This window comes from Mustela nigripes, chromosome 4 (assembly GCF_022355385.1).
Source record: "Mustela nigripes isolate SB6536 chromosome 4, MUSNIG.SB6536, whole genome shotgun sequence".
Classification (NCBI taxonomy): Eukaryota; Metazoa; Chordata; class Mammalia; order Carnivora; family Mustelidae; genus Mustela; species Mustela nigripes.
This window is the reverse complement of record NC_081560.1, coordinates 176,310,025-176,324,871: the sequence shown is the minus strand read 5'-3', so window position 1 is coordinate 176,324,871 and position 14,847 is coordinate 176,310,025. Positions and strand designations below refer to the sequence as shown.

The 14,847-nt window shown below is 44.3% G+C and overlaps 1 protein-coding gene across 3 annotated transcripts in view; it reads left to right on the top strand.

The window, feature by feature from the left end:
• Positions 1-14,847, top strand: part of ABLIM1 (actin binding LIM protein 1) — a 299,516-nt gene that overhangs the window by 249,181 nt on the left and 35,488 nt on the right. For all 3 annotated transcript variants that reach the window (XM_059398658.1, XM_059398657.1, XM_059398656.1), the window contains exons 9-11: positions 8,322-8,399; positions 9,113-9,268; positions 12,600-12,635. In XM_059398658.1, the coding sequence (XP_059254641.1) occupies positions 8,322-8,399; positions 9,113-9,268; positions 12,600-12,635 (270 nt within the window). The remainder of the gene's footprint in view (positions 1-8,321; positions 8,400-9,112; positions 9,269-12,599; positions 12,636-14,847) is intronic.

Below are 14,847 nucleotides of genomic sequence, written 5' to 3'. Positions count from 1 at the left end.
CTGCAACCCTACTGAGTAATCTACATTCTTGGTATTTAAGAACTCACAGACCATTTATAATGATAGATTCTTAAAGACATCTCTCAATGGCTTCACTGGCTTCTTACTCTTCATATATGAAACTGTCTAACTGGAAATAAATAGAAGGGAATCATGGGGGGTTAGAATGTAGGTAAATAAACTGTAACTTGAAGACCAGTAAGTATGCTGTTTACACATGGGGCCTTGAACATAAGAACACACACACGCACACGCACACACACACACACACACACACACACAAACTATAAAGCGATGCCCCTTGACAGTTACTATCAACTTCATTTTCCCAAAGGTTTCGTTTTGTTTTGTTTTGTTTTGTTTTGTTTTGTTTGTGTAGTGTTTCTAAACTGAGGATATTTCTTTGTTCATTTCTTCCCTTTTTTCATGTTTTATGGCAGCTGCCAAACACGCATCGTTCTTCATCCGATTTCTTTTATCCCAAAAGTCTGGTTCGACGCACAGGACGGTCTCCGTCTCTGCAGGTTGGCGCTGTGTCTAGGCTGAGGCTTCGAGCCGCTGTCCTGGCCCCAGGCTTCTGTCGCTTGTCCTCTCCGTGCTGCTTTTCCCCCATAACTTCTCTGGCTCCCGCAGAAGCAGATGCTTTTTCTCACCCCACGGAGTGCATCTCACGTTCTGGCTGTTCATTATGTTCATTCAAGTGAGCCCTGTAGAAGCTCCCCTTTTGGTCCTGTATTTACACATTTGTTCATTGAACCAATATTTGCCAGGCACCCAGCAGGAGTGAGTGCTAGGCTGGATAGCAGGGAAGACCGGTAAATAATAGATAAATAATTATAAAATGGTGTAGAAACCTATCACGTAGGTCCAGGAACCTCAGATGAGAGAAAGGGTCTCAGGGGGCACTTCCTGGGGAAAGTGATCTTGGCGTTGAATGGTGGAGGTCGTTTGAGATGAGCACCCATGGAGATGACGAGGAAGGCTTGGGACTGGTGAGGAGAAGAGCACTAGCCCACCAGGGGGACACAGTGCTTGGGAAGGGACTGGTTCGGCTCAAGAAACCAATAGTGAAATGAGAAAGGAAATGAGAGGGACCAGGCACCTACTGTGCAGAGGCCAGGAGATTTAAACATACTCTGATGTGCTCTCCCTAAGAATCCCTGTGAGGTAGCTGTCCTTGGCCCCATTTTACAAATGAGAGACTGAAACCCATCATGGTTAAGTAATTTGCCCAGAGTTAGCCCGCCAGTAAGTGGAGGAGTGAAGATAGTAAGAGAGGTCTCTGAGTTACGTTCTTTCCACTACAGCACAGAGGAATTTAGGAAGACAGGAGGGGAGCCCTGCATACTGGCTCCATCTGATGTGTCTGAGAAAGAGAGCAGCCTGACCTGCAGGACTGTCCCGAAGCCAGGAGAGGGCTCGGCCAGCTCGCCCGATGACCAGTGAAGCAGGAAGGAGCCTGGGCTCTCAAGCGCCTACTTGACCTTCTTTAGGGGTCTCACAGAATCCGTTGAAACCTGTTAAATTATAATAACTATCCACAGTCCTATCATAGCCCAGAGGAAACCCATTTTTTAGCTCTGCTCATAATTCGAGGTTATAGCATAACACTTCAGTCTGGGCTCTGTGCCTTCACCTTTTGTCTGTGCCTGCCAGGACCGCGCCACGGCTGAGGACAGTTGCTGACTGTACTTTTATTATGACTTCACCTTCTTTCTTTAAATAGTTTGGAAGAGAGTTAGAGGCAGATACATTCAGAGTGGAAAGACACCTTTTAGACATCAAGCCCCTAAGATTCTTCATCCAGAGGATGAGATCAGCCCACGGTGCTCCCCAGACATCAGCAGCGAGACTTAATTGCAGACTCCGGGCCTGCGGTGCATTGGGTTGGCCCACAGTACTGGGTCACACTCCCGACTTGTGTTGGTCATTCTGATCTTCGTTCTGTCCTAAAGCTCATTCAGCCCCAGTGGTGGAGATTTTACACGCAGTGAAATTAGAGTCTCCTGAATCCAGTGGAAGAGTGGAAGCTGGTCCCCACCGCGGAGGAGTGCTGCTCAGAATTAGAGTCGCTGTTCGGCAAGCAGTGGCTTTTTCAGTAGTTTGGAGGTCCTTTCTCCAAAGTATTCCTTATAACTCCAATAGCATTCTCTTTTGTTAGCCTGAGGCTGTAGCCAACTGATGCATTTTCATGACTTGAACAAAAAATACCATCATCAAGTGTGAGATTCTTGGGTTTGCTTCAGACCCTTAAGTTTCAAAGATTGGGAGCCTCTTAGGTAGTGGTGGGTTAGAGGAGAGAGAGCTCTGTTTTTAATAACCACTCTCTTCCTGGCCTGGTTCAAAAGGGACATCTGATTCCCATTATCTGGCCGTAAGTATCAATGAAGTCAACTTCAGCTCCATCACAGAAAGCTGTAAACAGCTGGGGACCTGGCAGAGAAACAAGCCATTTGACAAGGCCCCTCTTCACCCATTGGCCATTGTGGAACAGCTCACCAGAACTTTAAAGAAGCCTGGAAACGCCAAGGCAATTCTCAGGTCACACATATATGTTGATCTTTTAGATGCTTCCCGCGGCAGCTCATTTCACCAGATAGTATCAGACCCTTTTAGTTACTAGGTAAACCGGCTGTCCTCCTGCAGGAACATTCAGCCCTCTGTGCCCGAGAGGTAAGCCCTGGTTTTGCTGTGAAGAAAATTGATAGGAGGAACGTCATTTTATTATTTATATTCTGCAGTCACTCCTTTATTCCTCACGCTGAGGTACAGGTTAAAAGAAAATGATGAAGTAGAATTGCCTAAGAAAAACATACTCAGTTTTACTTGCTTGGAAAAGTTATATATGAATAGTGAATTTTGTCTGGATGAAAACTCAGGACTGAATATTTCTAATTTCTGCTATAATTCATTGTAGACAAAGCAGATGATATTCCCAGGTCCAAGTTTATTATAATCTACATTGGATCACTTGCTATATGCTAGAAAGGAGTTTCTCTGATGTGCCTTTGGAGGCTAAAGCATGAATGGACTGCTATACAAAATGGGCATGAGATTTTTTTTTCTTTTGAAACTAACATTCACTATTATAACATATGCACTTGCAAACTTATAATATATCAAACATATTTTTTATATGTGTGCATATTTTTTGAGAGCTAATGGGAGGCTTTATATATGTCTAGAACGAGGACATAATGTTATTGTTTTATTAACATCAGTACATACTGCTTTATTCCAGGCCTTTGCTTTATTCAAATATTTTATTCTTTTTTTTTTTTTTAAGATTTTATTTATTTATTTGACAGAGAGAGATCACAAGTAGGCAGAGAGGCAGGCAGAGAGAGAGAGGAGGAAGCAGACTCCCTGCCAAGCAGAGAGCCCGATGCGGGACTCGATCCCAGGACCCTGAGATCATGACCTGAGCCGAAGGCAGCAGCTTAACCCACTGAGCCACTCAGGCGCCCTCAAATATTTTATTCTTTTTGCTGTGTTTTTATCATGCATCAGGATGTATAGGGGTCAAGATTTATACAGGAAAGACATATGGCTTTTGGTCATAGTAAAGGCTGATGGCATTTGTGAAACTCTCCAGAGAAGGGACATTGTTCCCCTGAGCCCCTCCTGCTTCCTCTGAAACATAAAAGCCCTTTCTCCAAGGGAGTTAATTTCACCCTTTCTTGACTTAGCAGTGAACATGCAATGTATGCAAATTTTAAAAGTATTCCTTTTTCTGCAGCGATTATCACCACCTTGTCTGGTGAACTTCAGCAAAAACCCAAGGCAGGTACTGTCAGTCCCAGCAGCCCTTCCTATAAGGCATTGATCACCTTGTATAGGGAGTTGTCCCCTAGGGGTTCATCAGCTCTTTCCCATCTGGTTGCCAGCTGCCTGTAGTTTCTCTCCCTTCTTAGAGCATGGCTTTAGAGGAATGCAAATTAGATGGGTAGTTGTCACACCCCTGCTCCTGCTGAAAGCGGGGAGGTGGGGGGCAACGGAGAGCTCTCAGGCACTCCCTGGCCTGGCCACGTGCACGGTGGCCCATAGTGAAAGTCCATGGAAAATGTTACTTCTCTGCTTACTCACCAGGCAGAGCTCTGGTAAGTGTTTTAATGGCGAGTACCTGAAGAAGGATGAGCGCCATGTGGCCCCATGAAAAGATGTCTTCGGTGTCATTCTCACTTTGTGACTGTGCCTTCTGAATGGGGGGACAGATGGACCAAGTCAAGGCATAGAGGAAAGCTCAGCTGTAAGGTGGTTAGAGGCCTTTTAAAAAGACTTCATGAAGAAAGCAAAGAGACGTGTATTTTTAGGCAACTACTGTGAGTGATCAAAGGCTGTTTTTTTCTCTTCCTTCTTGAAACAAACTACTCAGAAATCAACGTCTTGTTGATTTTTTTTTTTTTTTGAGAAAAATAAAAAACCTTTTTGAAATTGAAAGTGGGTCCTTGAACATGTCCTGGGGAGATCAATGTAGGTTACAGGGACCCCTGGATGAGAGAGTGAGCTAGGACAGCCACACGCAATAGGCGTTTCTTCCTGAAGCTCCTTTCCTTCAGTCACCACAATAAGGAATAAATTCTTCACCTAGTTGTATTAGCAAAATACTTTGAGATATCACAGCCTGTCTGTAATCCTCTCTGTATCATCTACTGTGCCTTCACCCTTGCCCTGCCTTTTATTATTATTATTTTTTTTTTTGGCTAAAGATGGCACTAAAAAATAGAATTGAAATTTCCACCTGTGCTTTCAAGTTTGGTTTTTCCATAAGGCATGAGGGAAAAGGTGCTTTCAGGAAAATAAGTAAATTGCATCTACTTCTAACAACAGATTCTGTTTCCTTTCTCTATAGAAGGGGATAAGTATTAGAAATAATCTTCATTTATAATACAGTTGACCCTTGAACAACATGGGTTTGAACTGCATGGGTCCACTCATACACTTTTCATTTTTTTGTAAATACATTGCAGTACTCCAAATGTATTTTCTCTTCCTTGGGATTTTCTTAATTACATTACCTTTCTCTGATGTACTTTCTTGTGAGAATACAGTATGTGATACACATACCATACAAAATAATGTGTTACTCAACGATTTATGTTGTCAGTAAGGCTTTGGTTCCAACCGTAGGGTATGGGTAATTAAGTTTTGGAGGGAGTCAAATGCCCAGTGGGTCAATGCTCCTAACTTTGGCATTGTTCATGGGTCAACTGTATAGACAAGAGAGTAAGTAGAGGCTCACAAAGGCTGCTGACCCATAGGGTTATTGAACTCAATTAGTAATTACTGAGTCACTGTTGTTAACTTGGATATCAGAATGGGTTGAAATCGTAATTAATGTAGGTTAAATAATTGCATAGAAGGATCATCTGTGGAAATGTGGCTCATCTGCAAAACTTTGTTCTAGCCCATCTGGGTGATAGTAGAGTTCAGTTCCTGATAAAGAAGAAACAGTCAGTGGCAGAAAGTTGTTGCTTTTCAGGTTAAATGAGTTTCAGTTGGAGTGGATTTGAGCTGCTATATTGGAAGACAGCTATGTGCCTTTTGAAGCTCTCTTGGCCATCAGAGACCCTCAGCAAGTTATTTATTAATGAGGGGGGGAGGGATACAGCCAGAAGAATAAAAGAATTTCTCTTAATAACGAGGTTGTTCACTTTTATAATTCTAGATATTTAAAATTGAAATACAAAATTCCAAATACTTAAGATTAAAATACCCAAACTAATAGTTGAGTTTTAAAAAGTAACCTTACTATCCTCATGAAGGAGGGACCTCCAACCTCCGCCAGGTGAGCTCATACACTTTGGGAGCCATTGGGACTGTGGCAGAAAAGCCAGCGATCCGTGTGCGCTGTTTGAGACCTGAGCACGGCTGAAGAGGCAGCACACCAGGGACCATTCCGGCAGATAAGACAGGCCTTTGTGCAAGGTCTTTGCCATACGGCGGGGGAAGGGCATAAATTAATAAACCTGAGACCGGCGTTTTAGAAGTCACCGTCTTGAGCAGATACGCAGTCACTTCCAGAGCTCTCGAAAAGGGGAAGGGCATCAGCCAATCTGACTGCCGCCCTGTGGACTGAGGTAAATGACTTCATGTATCTGAGTTCTGAAGGGAAGGCACACAAATGCAGTAGCCGTAGAGAGTTCAACAGACATCTCATGCACGGAGCTCACATTTGAAAGGACTCTTCTGTCATGAAGAGCGAAACAGAGGCGGTGGTCTCCTCCGCTATGTGAGATGAACAGATGAAGAAATCCCGACTAAGGTCCAGTGTCTGGAAGATGCTGGAAGTGGGTACATGCCCTGTGCGAGGTGAGGTGCTTGAAGCTTTATAGGTGTTGTTTCCTCTGATCCTATGAACTAGGTGTTAGTACCATCTACTCCATTCTAGAAATGAGAAGTTGAAACTTAAGGAAGAGAGAAAGCGAGAAAAAAGAGAAACAGAAAAACTCAGAATGTCACACAACTAGGAGAGCGAGGTTTTGAACTAATAACCTTGACTCCAAATCCAGCCTCCTAACCCCCCTCTATTATACTACATGGAGTCGTGTTTTATCCACCATCTCATTTTATTCAGGAAAGCAGAACAAAGGGCCATTGTAAGAAAATAAGGATGTAACTCAACCTATAAGCAAGTAGGAAGTGTATGGAAATAGATTTTAACTAAGGAGACCCGAGTGAAGCAAAAGCGAGCCACAGTAAATGCAATGAAACAAAGCAATTTCCGAATCTCCAAGAGACATCTTGAGCCTTTCCCTGTGCTGATGGGTCTGGAGATGCTCCCAGCAGACAGAGCTCTCCACAGAAGTCAGAGCATCGGCAGGTTTGGTGACCGGCTGATTTGACTTTGAACACAGTCTGACTGTGTTCAAAATATTTCGAAAATACTTCTAGAATCAGAGAACCTGGGGCAGTTGTATGCAAAATGGAGGTGGTTCAGATCTGAAAGCCTTGAACGAAGGTTGTCGGATAACTCTTCACGCTGTTAGCTCTGCCACAGTCCTGCTGACTGCTGCAGAGGAAGCCTGCAGTACTTCAGAGCCATCCCCAAGTGTATCATTAAAGGATGGCAGAAAGCATCCCTGACCCGTATCTCACAAAAATAGGATGTGAGCCGTGGGAGAGACCCCACGGCTCATTGTGCTCTCTGGCTGGTCACACAGTGTCCTCGCTGCTCACTGATGAAAACAGGGCTTCGTCATACCAGCATCAGTACCTGAAGACGTGTGACTGCCTTGCATTACCCCCTCTCCTACCCCACCCCAACATGGAGCCACCGCAGGCTTCTTGTGGAGCTAAGGACACTCTCTTCCTGCTAGGGGATCACACATTTTTTTCTTTTGCTTTCACCTCATCTGTCCCATAGCTGTGGGCTATTCATGAAGGAAAACTAAGAATGACACTGGCAGAAAATAAGGGTAACTATTTGGGGTTGAAAGATCAGGGAGGGCTTCTTTGAGGAGGTGACATTTAAAGCCAAAACTAGAGGAAGGAAAAAAAAAAATTATGTAAAAATCGAGGATCAGAGCATTTCAGGCACAGGGAGGAGCGAGGATAAGGACCCTGAAGCAGGAACCTGCGTCATACTCCATGAGTGATGGTGGGAAGGAAGTGAGTGTGGGACAGGAGAACAGGATCCAAACCCTGAGGTGCTGGGAGTTGGGATTTTAAGTGGTTGCTGAAGCCAAATGTAGTGACCAAATTCTGTTCTTAAAGGTCTCGCTGGGAGCGCCTGCATGGGTGCCTCCATTGGTTAAGGGTCTGACTCTTGATTTCAGTTAGGTCGTGATCTCAGGGTCTTGGGATCGAGTCCCGCATCAGGCTCTGTGCTCAGCGCAGAGTCTGCTTGTCTTTCTCCCTCCACTCTTCCCCTCACTCATGCTCTTTCACTCTCCCTCTCTAATAAATAAATGAAATCTTAAAAGAAAAAGATCCCTCTGGTCTCTGGGTACCACATGGATTTGATGAGAATGGAGGCAGGAAACCCTCAGGCAGAGTCATTGCAGCGGTCCAGATGAGCAGAGCTGGAGACGGGGGTTGGGTCGGTGGCAACAGAGGCAGAGGGAGGTGTTGGTGAAGGCAGAGCCAGAAGGTCTTGGAGGGGACGAGGAAGAGAAGGTGACAAGTCCCCAAATGCATTCTCAAGGCTGATTGCACAGCTGGTTCTCTTTAAACTTTCTGTCTAGGTTATATTTTCCTTTACTCAGAAAGGCCACAGATCTTTTCTAACCAGTTTAGTTTTGAGTAAATGCTAGGGACTCAGGTCACTCTTGATTCTGAAGCCACAGTCTGAAATCTTACAAGGCGCGTTTTATTTACAGCCTACCAGGACTTCCTCTGAAAGCATTTATTCTAGACCAAGCTCCAGTATCCCTGGCTCCCCGGGTCATACTATCTATGTAAGTATTGACTCCTGGCAAAGAACCTTCCTTCCGGGACAGGTAAAGTAGCAGATGGTAATGCGGGGGTGGGTAACCCAGAGTAGAATAATTTGAAATGATTTCTGTTTCTGTTACGAGATCCAGTTTTCACCCCCTTGTTAAAGATCAGCCTTCCCAATCATGTCTCCTTCGGGTAATTAAATTTATATACAAATGTGACCATCGATGTCAATGACCTATAAAATGTAGTAATACCATGTAGGACTTGAAAAATTGTTGGATATAGACACTTGGGGATTAATTAAACATTTTGTAAGGCTGATACTGAGTATTCTTAAATTCTGCCACGAGATATTTAAATATTTAGTTTATCAAATATGCAGTTCTTGTTTTTAGCCATCTGGGAGGATTTTTTTTTTTTTTTTTTTTTTGACCATCTGTTTGAGCTTCTCCATCTCTGTAATAAATTTAGGAAAATTATCCTGAAGGTTTGCAGGCATTTCTGCTTGGTTTATTCTGCACAGACTTTTTCCTAAGCTTTTGGTGACTTTTTTTTTAATAAAACATGATTAATATATGGTATAAATAGGCAACTTTCTAAAGCAAAATGCTTTGGTTTTTGTTTCTTTTTAAGGTCTTCACCTTTCAAGCAGGACGTGAAATGTACTAACAATAGTTTTCCAAAGAGATGAGACTGAAAAGTGATTTTGCTTTCTGTTTAACTTTGCCAGGCAAAAGTGGACAATGAAATCCTGGATTATAAGGATTTAGCAGCCATCCCCAAGGTCAAGGCAATTTATGATATTGAACGTCCAGATCTTATTACCTATGAGCCTTTCTACACTTCCGGCTATGATGACAAGCAGGAGAGGCAGAGCCTGGGAGAGGTAACACATCTAGAAGCTGTATTTATACAACTTCTCTTTCATCACATGTGTAAGAATGACTGACTGGAATCACAATAAGTCAGAGGGTTCTTTTGATTGCCTACTGTTTGCAGGCTTCTGTACCAGGTGCTTTGAGGGGCTCAGAAATCTCTCACACCATCCCTGGCCCCAGGAGTTTACAGAGGGTTGAGAGAGCAGCCAAAGAAAACAGCGGGGAAGCATGAATGAGCGCTGGTACCAGGTTGTAGGATGGCAGAGCGGGCATACTGGGGAGTGAGTCAGAATTCACAGGGGAGATTCTGTGAGCTGGGTAGAGGGAGTGAGGGAGAGTCTTCTGGGGGTTTCCTGGGGGGACCATCTGAGGTACAGTCATGGGGATCATGAGGAAGAGAACATACATCCTCAGTTAGGACAGCCACTGTGTGCAGCATCTTAAGATAGTTAGACTGTGAGAGAACAGAAACAGCAGAGAGACGGAGACCATGGTGTGGCACAGTGAAGTGAGCCAGGGTTCTGGAATCAAATTACCTGGGCTCAGCCTGGGGACCCCACGTGCCGCTTGGATGACTGGCCACGTGGCAACCATTCTGACCCTGGTTTCTTCATCAGTAGTAACACAGGATGACAGAATCCACTTCACAGGATGTTAGTAAAGATTAAATAAATGATCTCTTAAAGGTTAGTATCTATAGACTATCTAGATCATTTACTGTCTATTGAAACTAATCTGTATAAACTACTCTGTTAAAGCAATTACCTGAGAGACTCGTGGTGAATGTTCAGGAAATGACAGCTGCTGCTGTGGGGCATTCCCTGTCCTCTTGGGGCTTAGTAATGCTTTCCCAGCATTAATGGTCCAGAGGTTGGAGCACAGCCTCTCAGCCCCTTGGGGTCCTCCCTATCCCTTCCCAGGTTTGGGGGTTCCCTACCTGGGTTGCATGGGCTCTGGTCTGTTTATCCTGGCCTGTTCAACTCACTTTAAACCTTTTTCTCTTTTATTTTTAAAATTGGAATCCTCTATACACTGATTTGAGTCCAGTCGGAGAGATGTTACCCAAATATTGGACTGAAATTAGCTGTTCAACCCAAGGTTAAAACAGACTATAAACTACCTAACATGTCCACACAGTGCTTTGAGATCTTAGATGAAGAAAAGCCATGCAAACATGGTGATTCTGTTTCATTTGTTCTCAATAATACATGTATATATGACATCTGTCTCATAATTATATGTATATGTATTCGTAATTGTAATATATGTTGTTCATTCACTTGTTTTTCAATTTGGGGTTGAAATGGCCCATTGGACAGGAAGTGATATCTATTTTCATGTAGTGCCCCCTAGTGGTCATATGCTTGTAACTGCATCTGCAGCCACACCGATGGGGGGGGGCGCGCTGTGTTGTTGAGCTGCCAAGGGGCCCCGCCTGGAGAGCTGTGTAGAAAATCAAGGAAAAGGACAGTTCCTGAATAGGGTGCACAGGGCCTGGGCCTGGAGCAAGTAGATGAGAATTTGCTCATATTCAGGTTGTCCAAGCAAGGGGGAGGTGAGTTGTTTTTTGGTGTTTTAGGTTTGGGGGTACATATCTATTTCCCGGTGGCTCCATTTTGAGCAGTAAAACATCAAGCACTTGAGAGTTTGGGCTTTGAAGTGAACGTTTCAGGGTTTGGAGTCAGACTTCTGTTTACTAACCATACAACTTTGGGGAAGATACGTATTTCAATCTCTTTATCTGTAAACTCAAGTAACACCTGCCTCGGAGGTCTTCTGTGAGTCAGTGAAATATTTAGATTAGAACGGTACCTGGCCCGTGAGTGCTCGACAAAATTGCTGGCCACTCTCGTAATCAGCATCATTACCGTCAGGACCCAGAATGATGACCTGTGGGTTTTTCGGAGCACGGAAGCTTGATGGGAGTTTGCCCCCAGATCAGAACACATGTTCTCCGTCTCTTCCCCAACACATGAATCTTGCAACGAAGAAAACTTGACACACGCCGTTTGATTATTTATTCCTCTACTTATTAACACTTTCTCCAAAGAATCCATAGATTGCCAATTTAGAAACACCGGAGGAGTAAACTTGACCTTCTGTGTAGCCATTTGTGCCTCCAGGAAACATGAGAAGGGGGTAGGATCAGGAGGCCTGCTGTCAGCAGAGTCAGGCCTGGCTCTGTACTTCAAGGAGCCTGTCTTCCCCCAGCTTAGACACCCCCACCACCAACAACGCCAACACAGGCTGTAGCTGTCTCAAGACTTTGGGGCTTGAGGAAGCTGCTGTGCCGGGAGAGCCCGGTGGCGTCTTGTGACCTTGGGGTGAGGGGAAAACTGGGATGCTGAGAAATCTAGCCCTGTTCTTCAGGATGCTTTGTTTGCATTTCATTTCCATTTAAATGTTTTTTGCATTTTAATTGTAAACATTTCATTCATTCATTTAGGAAATATTTGTTGGGTACCTCATAGGTGCCAGGAGCTGCTCTAGTCCCTGGGAATACAAGTAGCTGTAAAGAAACAGTTCCTGCCCTCATGGAACTTGCAGTGGGATATGGGAGACAGACCATCAGCAGATACATAACACCCTTCTCCAGGGTGTAGTGCTAGCAGAAAAGCGAAGCAGAGTAAGGAGAAAGCATGTAGGACTGGGTTGCTTCTTCAGATAGGACGGTCACAGAAGGCACTGTGTGTACCACATGAGACCTCACTGAAGAAGAGGAGTAAGCCCGGCATGTGTCTAAGTGAAAGGCACTGCTGGCAGAGGGCACAGCAGATGCAAAGGCCCTGAGGTGAGAGAGGGTTTGATCTGTTCACTGCCCCCCAAGGAAGCCTTTGTGCCCGGAAGGTTGGAAGCCAGGTGAATGTGGTCATGTTGGCAAGCCCACCAGGGCAGGATGCCACAGACCTGGTCATCCCTGGTCTGTGTCATGCAGCAAATGATTTTACGTGATTGCTCTGATTATAATTGAGTCAACAACCATGTTTATAAAATTCTGTGTTCCAGTAGACACCATGACTCATAGTAGTAAACCGAGCATAGTTTGAGCATAGAGGGAAAAATAGTTGCAGTTTGTCTAACTTAAGCATCAAAGTATGACTGCGTCTTTCTCAAAACCAATAGTTCTTAGGCCAGGACATGAGCCAGGCTCCTGGGAACTTGGTTGTCATGCTCCTGTCTGAGCCCCACTCTCAATTTAACCTAATCAGAAGATGGGGATGGACAGGGAGAGCAGGGGTGTGGATGCAGTGTGCTGTTTCCAGGCGATTCTGATAAACTAATTAAACTGATAACAAATCAGTATCCACTGTAACTTTCGATTCTCTTTTATTCTTCTAGTCTCCAAGGACTTTGTCTCCTACTCCCTCAGCAGAAGTAAGTACCATTGTTGAACATTATAACGGATGGGATTTGGGAGTTACCTGGACTTTTCCTAGACCGGAGTTTTTAAGGAAGGACGTTGAACAAAACAACAACAACAAAAACAAAAAAACAAAAACTGGGTGCAAAATTGTGATGCATGTCGAATCCCTTACGTATGAGATGACTCTAAGACACGGTAGTCCGTGTTTTCTCCAGTGAGACTGGGGGTAAAAACAGCCCTAGAGTAATCTGAGCCTCTGCCCCTAAGTGCCCAGGAAGGGTTTGCGGGGAGTGAGACCTCCCGTCCTGCTGGGGAGGCCCAGCTTGCTGCACTATCTGAAATGGCCTGTCCTGGTCACAGAGCATTTCAGGGGAGGACACTCCCTTTTGTCTCAAATCCATAGTCTTGTCCCGCTCCTCAGGGTAAAGAAATCTCACCGTGGCTTGTATCCGGCCCACCGGGCCCGCCGTCCCCTGGGGAGTAGCCCGGCGTGGCTCGCGTGGCTCGCGTGGCGCCGTCGTGGTCCTTCCACGGTGAGCCCCGGGTCCCCTCTCAGTCCGTACACACGCCTTCCGCGCTGTCCGGTGTCCAAACCAGACTAATCCAAACCGGATTAGTTCTTCTCACAACCGTCTTAGCGGTTCTGCAGCAACTTCTGACCCGGCACTTTCTTCCTTTTCGCTTCTTCAGAGAACAGTCACCAAGGGATCGCGTGTTTAGCGGGCTTCTTACTGTTCTGCATTTCCTTAGGTATCCGGGGAGCCAACGCCTCAGGTGTTGGGTCTACTCCCATCTAAAAAAAGAATAATCATAAAAATAATAAATCTGGGTGGCTCCGCCAGTGAAGCATCCTGACTTTGGCCGGGGTCATGATCTCATAGTTGTGAGATCGAGCCCCGCGTTGGGCTCTGTGCTCCGCAGAGAGTCTGCTTCAGAGTCTCTCGCCCTCTCTTTCTGAGAAATCAAATAAAACCTTAAAAAAATTAAAATGAATAAAAAATAAAAATCAGTGAGTCTTCAAGCAACTTGCTGGATACTCTACGTAAAACTGGATTGATCTTAGATAACCATTATAATTTAACCTGGTAAAAACTCTGTGGCATTCCAATGTTTGTGACTGAGGGCTATGAAAAATTAATTTCTGTTAGTATTCTAATGACAGAAGTTATGAAGCATTGACTTCATTATCAACCAGTTGCAAAGTTGAAGCACATTGTTTAGGGACTTCTTTTTATTTTGTTTTTACACAACTTCTTGTGCTAGGCAACTAGAATCAAACCGTAGTTTCCTGGCCATTTACTCCCACATTTCACACAGCCCTGGTTATTGAGTTTTTAATTTTAGGCATTTTTCCATTCTGTCTTCCAAACTTATGTTTCTGTTGTGGTAGCAGAAACTTCATAAGACAACCATTTCCTAAAATGTAAAACATTCCTTCCTACCCTTTTCATTGTTTGAACCGTTTTGTGTTGTGTTTGTGTGTGTATGATTTTTTTGTACTTCACATCTAATCTGCTCTTTTCTGGCTTTGGAGATAGTGGGCATATGGTGTATCCATTGAATGGATACACCTAATTGACTTCATTATTCCCCAATTTGTTGAGAAAGTTTAATCTTTATAAATGGTGGTATTATAAATATCTTTGAGCAGATTTTCCCATTTGGAGATCAGTTTTTATTTTCTTCTTGGGGTATGTTTCTCAAAGTGAGAAGTAGGATTTCTTGGGTTTGTGGCCACCACCAGCTTGTTCTTCAGGAAAATCATTTTAAAATGTCACCAGATCAGTGTTACAGTGTGGGTTGGCGGCCAGAGCAAAGGGTAAGATTAGAGCCGGGAGGCTGGTTCTGAAGTAGGCTCTGCCCTATGCGAGCTACACACCTGCACAAGGGTCTCTTAATCTGCTCAGAAACATCTTACATTTGTGGAGAAGGGAGGTCATACCTTGTGTTCTACTTTTGTTGCTATGAAAATCAGATGAAATGCTGAACATGCTTTGTAAAACTGAAGGGTACCATACCAGTGTGGCCATCAGGGTATTCTCTTTTTCCCAGAGGTCTAGCAACATGGGAGTTTACCATTTTACATCTTAAAATTTGGGGAAATGCAAGAGCTATGGGTTTCAAACAAAATGCGTTAACCGCAGAATACTCCTTTGTGTACATATTGAGGGATATGACCCTAAAATGTATGAACAGGTCGACATCAGGCAGTCCTTGTAGAGC